The sequence below is a fragment of the Theobroma cacao genome, chromosome 4, assembly GCF_000208745.1.
Source record: "Theobroma cacao cultivar B97-61/B2 chromosome 4, Criollo_cocoa_genome_V2, whole genome shotgun sequence".
Classification (NCBI taxonomy): Eukaryota; Viridiplantae; Streptophyta; class Magnoliopsida; order Malvales; family Malvaceae; genus Theobroma; species Theobroma cacao.
Genome location: NC_030853.1, coordinates 20,114,286 through 20,122,421, shown reverse-complemented (window position 1 = coordinate 20,122,421; position 8,136 = coordinate 20,114,286). Strand labels below are relative to the sequence as shown.

General features: G+C 32.8%; 1 protein-coding gene across 1 annotated transcript; it reads right to left on the bottom strand.

The window, feature by feature from the left end:
• LOC108661598 (glycine-rich cell wall structural protein 1.8-like) lies at positions 7,497 to 7,922 on the bottom strand. Its single transcript, XM_018119048.1, has one exon. It carries the CDS (start codon positions 7,920 to 7,922, stop codon positions 7,497 to 7,499), a length of 426 nt encoding a protein of 141 aa, XP_017974537.1.

Genomic DNA, 8,136 nt, shown 5'->3' with positions numbered 1-8,136 from the left:
TCATCTATAAACGGAGCAGCATTTCTCTATTTTGGAAGATATTGTTTTAGGTTTGTTCTTGGTTTAATTACTTTAAATGTTCTACCAAGAATCAGAATCTATTTATTATGTGTTTATATTTAATTTTCTTGACCAAATTGATTGGACGTGAATATATTTATGTTTATATTCTTCAATAATAATCTTGCGCGGTTTTTATTTTGTTTTCGTATAATTGTCAAGAAAAGAGAATTTCGGTTGCTAAGAGAAGAGAGATAAATCATGTCCGTTGTCACTAAAGTAATGCATTGCAGAAAAGTTAATTTGGATGCTTCCTTCATATATTGGAACTATGAGGCAGACCCAAAAACATTTAAAAGTGCTTTTGTTTTGCACATAGGCCAACTTCATATATATTAAATTCCATGCCAATTGGTAAAAGGGTTTTTCTAACAATATTTTTCTTTCTTTTGATAGTTAAAAAGAGGAATTAATTTGATTAATGCATCATTTGGAGATGATACGCCATTACTATACAAACAACCTTCAATCATGTCTCCTTAGCCCTAAAAATGGACCAACTAAGATGCTATTCTAAAAAGAAAAAAAAAATTATGTCATGAGATTAGTTAAAAGGAGAGATTAAATCCTTGTTTAAATCTCTTTTAAGAAAAACAATATTCACTAATTTGAATATTAATGAAAGTACTTCTTGATCGCCTCCGATAAGGAGATGGGCATCAATATTCTATATACTTGACGGCTTTGGCTCTCTTCTGTTACTTTTTTACTATTAATATAATACTGTTCAATACGTCAAATATCACAGCTTAAATGCGTGAAATTCAAATTTAATAGTTAGGGCCAATTTAAAATAGTAAATGGGTGATGATTGATATATTATAAAGTATAGATTAAAAATGTAAAGGATTGGAGCTCAAACCCTTGCTTAACCCAAATTAATCTGCCTATTGGTCTGGATAACTCAGTAGTAATATAATTGAGATGAGTGGAATGGACAGTTAATAACTGGTTCTCATATAAATATAAACAATGATGAATGATATACTAAAAGGTATTAGTTAAAAAAAAATTAATGAAGGAGAATATTCCAAACTTGACTTGACTTGATTTTGATACTAATCCAGAGTTATTTCTTGCAGACATCTAAGTTTCACACTGAACAAAAAAAGCATATATACACAAAACTCTGCTACCATATAGACATACTACATATTGGATGCATGATGTGGGTTGCAACAAAACAATTTGAATTTGACTTAACAGTCGTTATCGTTTTGAAAGAGAGGTAAGATTTAAAATTCAGAATTCTTTCTCTCTTATAATTAAGACTTTCTCATATGTAAATAAATTAAAAAGCTAGAAATGTGCTTTCCGATTATGTTCTTGTATACGTAGAGGGGTAGCTTACTCCTTGACATACGTCTGCGATACTACCAAACTAAGGGTAGTTTTTGTAAATTCTCTATGGAATGAAATCTCATTGCTTCCCAGAAAAAAAAATAGACAGATAGGGCCAGAAATGTTGGTTCCAGAGGTTAATTATAGAGCCGCAAAATTTCATGTGAAATCATCCTAGGGAAATTCAACTCGGGCCTGCTGCTAGCTAGGCATGTGTCCATTGTGCAGATCAGTAATTGGGCGTCAGTGCCTGCTCCAAGAAACAGTGGAACCAATCGACATGGCCAGCAGCTCTAACCATTAAAGTTTCATAGCAAGACAAATATCCTTTTCATCTTCAGAAAATTTCTGTCCAAAGTTGGTGCTCTGGGCTGCCATTACTGATGAAGCCACTGCAAACTCAGAAGTGTGACCTCCATCAGTTTACAAATAGAATATTGAGGTAGGTGCATCATCCATTTCACCTGCCCCTCCTGCTTGGCTTGATCAGCCTCTGAACTTTAAATTTCTGTACTGATCTCTTTTGAGGAACATCTCATACCATATGTAAAGCAAGGGATCAATTATTAGCTAGACGTGTAATGTCTAAGTGAGTGAAATTTTGTGATAATGGATTCATTCTACTAAAGTTAAGAGGTCCCTGGTCGGCATGCATTGAATGAGGGAAGTTCTGGAGAAACAGCCACATCCTTTTCACAGTTAATTTTTGGGCTCAATTATATATGCCGGTGATGACTTACTTGGTAGACGTTTGATACATAGAGCATAAATAACTGAATTGTGCATTTATAATTTCAACAACTTTTGTTGCACTTTGTAGTTGTTCAATAACTCTTTCCAAGGCCCTCAATCCAAACATGCACCTACTAGAAATTATAAAGCTCGCGTTCGTACCACATTAGATTGTAGGGTTCAATTGACCAACTACCAACATGTGCACTAAACAAAATTTGATAGCCTTTTGCTATTTTTGAATTGGTAGAAGGGCTTGTCAGGATTATTAAAATATGAACTTGCTTGTGAGATTGTCGAATCCCAGAGCTATATTTTTTAAAAAGATACTTACATCATTATTTAATTAATCTATTTTTAAATACTGTCAAAATTCTTCCTAGCTATACATATCATTTCAACTTTTTCCAAGACTTTTGTGTTGGATTTTTTATAAATTGATATAACATGATACTGTTAGTTAGGCTATGAATTGACAACGTATTTTAGTACATAATGGGCCTGGATAGTAGGAAACCCAAATACCAATTAAAGCATTGTGGGCTTGCAGTTTGGGTGCATATAAAAGCAGTCCCTCCTGGAATAGGGACTGTTCCACCGTAGCTCGAGGCCAAAGCCCAGCTCATCTCCAACTCCCATCCTCTGTACATAAATTGCGGATAGCCTACCACAAGCTGTCATCTGGGTTCAAATCTTTCCTGAAGGACGAAGATTAAGACATGCAAGTCATTTTCATGGAATTCTGTTGGACCCATTGTGCCTCTCGACGTCAGTTCTAAATTACCCCTTTTTTTAAATACATTTACATCTTTTTTGACCATATAAGAGGGCAGAGTTAACCAACTTTTGTTTGAAGGCTAAAGACAAAAAAGAATAAAAATTAAAAGTTTGAAAATTAATATAATAAATTTAATCAATAATAAAATAATTCATAATAGAGAATAATTTACTATAACATGTAAATCAAAATGATTAAGAAAAAAATTACAATAATATTTTAGAAAAGTTCTACTCGATGTAGTTATATATTATGTTGTTGGTTGAAAATTGATAAAGATTCTTTGTGTTAGTCGGTAAATCAAGACTAGAGAAATGAACTGATTTTCCTTTCATATTGATGTATAATTAAAATGAGATCTGTCTTGTAAAACCCGATCTTATAAACACATATCATGACATACATGCACTGAGTAGCATGTTATTACGTTAGGAAAGTCTCTAAGAATAGACAAAACCCGATATTGTACCTAACGGTATACTTGAGTTGATTTAACCTCAAACTAGTTCAAATAGGAATCGTAGAATGAAATTTAATATTTTATAGTTCAGGAATGACTAAAAATGATTGTTCGGAGTTCGAGAGTTCATTTGAGAAAATATTGAAAATTTTGATATTTAGGGGCAAAATCGTCATTTTGCCACCTAAGATAATAATTTGATCATGGAGTGAAATTTTTGACCAAGATTAACTATTTGGAGTATAATTTAATGATAGGAAGTGAAAAAGTTTCATTCCGGTAATTTCTAGAGTGTAGGGGCAAAATCATAATTTTGCCACTCGCGGACAAAATTTGAGATTTTGAGAGAATTTAGATCAAATTTGACAAATTGGAGAATGGTATGAGTATAAGGGATGAAAAAAAATATCTATGGGCAATTTTTCAGTTTTTGGGGCAAAAATGTAATTTTTGACTTTTACGGGGGCAAAAGTGTAAATTTCAAAAATTACTCCACCAAGACTTTGGATAAGTCTGATAATTTTATCTAAGTTATGGATATGTGGGACAAGTGTATGGTAAAAATTTGGAAACAAATGGATGGCTAGAATTTAAGGAATTAATAAAACATTAAAAAAATGAATAAAAAAATATTATATTATTTTAGCCTTTAAAAAGGTCAAAATTCTAGAATTCTCATCTTCTTCGAGCCGTCCAAACCAGGAGAGAAAATAGGGAAAAGAAATAAAAACCCTAGCTGAAAAATTTGGGGAAAATCAAGAGAAATCAAGAAATCAAGCATTAAAATGGTAAATTTCATTGATTTTCCTTGTGATTTTCACTACCCTTGCATTTTTTTCTCATTTCCATGCAAAATTAGAAAGTGGGTATGGACACCCATGTTGGCCAAACCTCCATGGATGAGTTTTGAGCTTGAGTTTTAGTTAATTTTAATTGAATTAAGTGATTTTAGTTAGGTTATATTGTAATATAGCAAAAATAAGCTTTAGAAATAATTTTCTCCCATTGAAACCCATTATGCCGAATTTTCCAAGGAGGAAAGTGAGCTGATTTTGATGATTTTAGAAGGTTATTGGCTGATATTTAATGGTTAGAAATGTTGGAGAGAAAATGGGACAATTTAGAGCTAAAATGGTGCGCGTTAGCAATTTATAGGGTAAAGTGTCAAAAATAGGTTAATACTATGTTTAAGCCGTTTTAGGTTATTGCATTTCATACCATGCATTAGTATAGGATTTAAGTCAGTTATATAGTGATTTAGCATCAATGTGGTGAATTGTGTAATTTTTGCAATGTGTCTAAGAGGAGAGCCTTCTGGTAAAGGCAAAGAAGTCGTACCCGACGAACAATGATCTGAGCACGTAGAAAGCATTTAATTTGTACAAACGGTCAGTAAACCTATTATTATTGTAAATTATCTAGAGTTTATTTTTAAATGCTCTTTATGTATTTTATGAAACGAAAATGAGATTAAAATTGGACTTTTGATGTTTTAGAAATAAATGTGACAAATAAATATATTGTGTTGATTATCTGAAATAAGAAACTTTTGATTATGAAATTGAGTAAATGGGAGGCTGCCAATTGTCTTGAAAAATATATTTTCCTATGAATGGCTTATTATATATGAGTATATGAAGCTATATTTTATAATTGCATTGAAAATTTATATAAGCTGTCTTTTACTATGCAGGCTGGGTAAATAAATAAAAACCACGTTATACTGTCGAAATTTTATTAAAGTTGGTGGGTTTAGTCACTGCAATGATGGGTTTTCGTGGACTGCCTATTAGTGGGGCACGATAAACCCGGTTATATAGTTACTCCGGTTGTAGAGGCGAGGAGGGTAACTCCCAGGGTAGTGTTAGAGTTCACTTCACGTCGAACCCCCACGTGAATGTGTAACTCGGCTAACGCCAAGGAACATCTTGTTTTCAAAACTAACATGTGTTTAACATGTGAATATTTTAACAACCTTGACGGACTCAGTTAGATGCCTCGGCCAAGGTGTCTTCGAGGATTAGTTTTTGGCTTGAGCCCTGTTTTTAATCAAAGTCATAAGCCTTAACAACTATTTTGGTAAATTACAAATATTTTATATTTTAAGAAATAAATTGAAAACCTTATGAAATGGTTTGTGATTTGTTGTTTAAACTTGCCTCTATTTTACTCGCCTTTAAATATTTATAATAATATCTGTTTACTCATTGGGATTGCAAACTCTCACCCACCTCCTTTCCAAATATTTCAGGCCTGTGGTAGCTTGTAGATACCCGATTTTGTTGAAGATTCCAGTTGACTCCTCTATCTCACAGACAATAGGTTACTATCACCAACACTTAGTGTATTTACAGGCCACTTGTCATTGTAATTATTATTGTACATTATAACTTTGTAAATGATTGTATGTATGAATTTATTTTACTTCCACGTTACAAAAGATTACTTACACATGTTTCTATAAATATTGTTTTATATAAAAATATTATATTTTAATCAATATTTTGAATAGTAATATTTGTCTATAAATCCTTTTAAAAAACAAAAATAATAAAATAATTTTTGTCTTTTGATTTACTTGAGCTGGAAACGACTGGTAATTGTTTAAAACGGAATGTTTAACAACGATTGCTCACAAGAAAGGCAAGAAACTGATACGTAAGCCTTGCGGGGTTCCGATTGGCATTCCGGGTAATGAGTGTAAATCGGGACGTCGCGGCGGTTGTCATGGACTCGAGGGAGGTTTCGGGTCGTGACATGTCTAGTAAGGACAACACCTAATACTTGTTGAGATTTTTTGTAAATCAAAGAGCTCTATATGAAGATTGTGTAAGAGCCGTGTGTTTTAAAAGGAAATGGCTTTGAACTTTGGTTGTTCCTACTGGTAGGTTGCTACGGTTTAGGTGTGTTCTATTTCATTATACACAACTTATTTCATATTAGGAGTATGTCCTATATGTTTTTGCTACAATACTACCAAAATGAGTTAGCTTTTGTACACATCTATTAAGGAATGAAATTTTATAGAATGTTTTTCAAAAAATAAAAATTAAAAAGATAAAAGAGAAGTGAAGAAAAAAAGAAGAGAGAGAAAGAGGAGTAGAGAAATAAAGTTGAATAGGACTTATTACGTCATTTTATTATTTTTTATGTATATTAACTATTTAATAAAAAATTATTTTGAAGGGAATTAAAAAATATATAATAATTAAACATTAAAAATTTTGAGGGTCACAACCCTAATAAATATACTATCTTTCACCCCTAATTAAAAATTATATAATGAATAAAATATTTTAAGAATTTTGAAGGGACCACGACCCCTATCACTTAACTACTCTCCATCACTGCCTTGTGATGACATTATTATATAAAAAAATTAAAATTGCGAATGGGGATAAATTTATCACAATTGAAATATATAATCATAATTTTTATTTTATTTAATTTTTTATAAATTAAATTTAATGATTACGATTAAATCTAACTGCGACAACAAAGTTAAATATATTCTTAATTATCACTACTACATATATTATCATGAGTAGAGAAAGGAAATTATCACTTCTATTTCTATCTATCTTTATCTAGGTTTTATAGATTATAAAAGTACATATATATATATATACCCTCTTTATCGGCAATTAAAACAAGTACTTAAGTTCAAGGCTTGAAAGCATTTTTAGCATATACATGTAGGGTAAAGTTATGCAATTCAATTTGTATCTCAAAGAGAGATTTATGCAATACCTTAAATACGTATTCAATAGGTTTAATTAATAATTCAACCATCCTCACTAATTAATCACCTCAAGTGGGCCAAATACACCCTCCCCAGTCCTTCTTCACATGCATTTCTCTTAATTTATAATTACCACTCTCTCAAAAGGCAAATAGTGACCCATTTTTACACCCTATAAATCTTTTTATCAATATTTTTTATAGCAATAATTAAGCTCCTATAGGTTGCTTTCATAATTTCTTGTAATACTTCAGTCATCCATATTCCTTTAAAGCTCGAGCAATTTCAACAGATCACCACACATATCACACCCCCACTCAGCCTCTTCTCTCCCTCTCATCTTTCCAAGGCCATAATCATCAAATCATGGCCCAAAAATTCAATCAAGAAATCTTTGCCTCAGTCTTGGTCATTTTCTTACTGAATTTTCCTGCCTCAACCTTTTCAGAACCTGAAATTTCTGACCGAAGCAAAACAATTGAATGCGCCAACCCTTGTCTACCTCCACCTATACCCGTTAACTGCCCACCACCACCACCACCACCATTACCGCCAGGGCCACCACAGCCACCACCATTGCCACCAGGACCACCACTACCGCCAGGGCCACCGCTGCCACCACCATTTCCAGTCCCCCCATGGCCGCCATTTCCATTGCCACCACCTCCACCATGGCCAATGTATGCACCTCCACCTCCTAACCCCATTTGGCCTTTCTTTCCGTGGTACTTCAAGAATCCTCCGCCACCACCAGATTTTTCATCAGCGAGGCGTGTTGAAATACTCTCTTTGGTTATGGCTCCATGCATGGTTTTCCTAGCAATATTATTCTCTTTCTTCTTCTAATTGGGTGGTACATTTTCTTCTTATATTTTGTAACTTTGACTATCAATTGGAAGAATTTTATGCTTTTCCATACTTTTAGCAGGTCGTATCTACATTGAAGATCGTGCACATTGGATTAATTTCTTGCTTTTTGATATATTTTTATTAGATGGAAAAAACGAAAGGAAATGATTTTGT

Bases quoted from the DNA above. Each gene is read 5' to 3' on its own strand.
- LOC108661598 (XM_018119048.1), bottom strand. From the start codon at position 7,922: ATGCATGGAGCCATAACCAAAGAGAGTATTTCAACACGCCTCGCTGAT.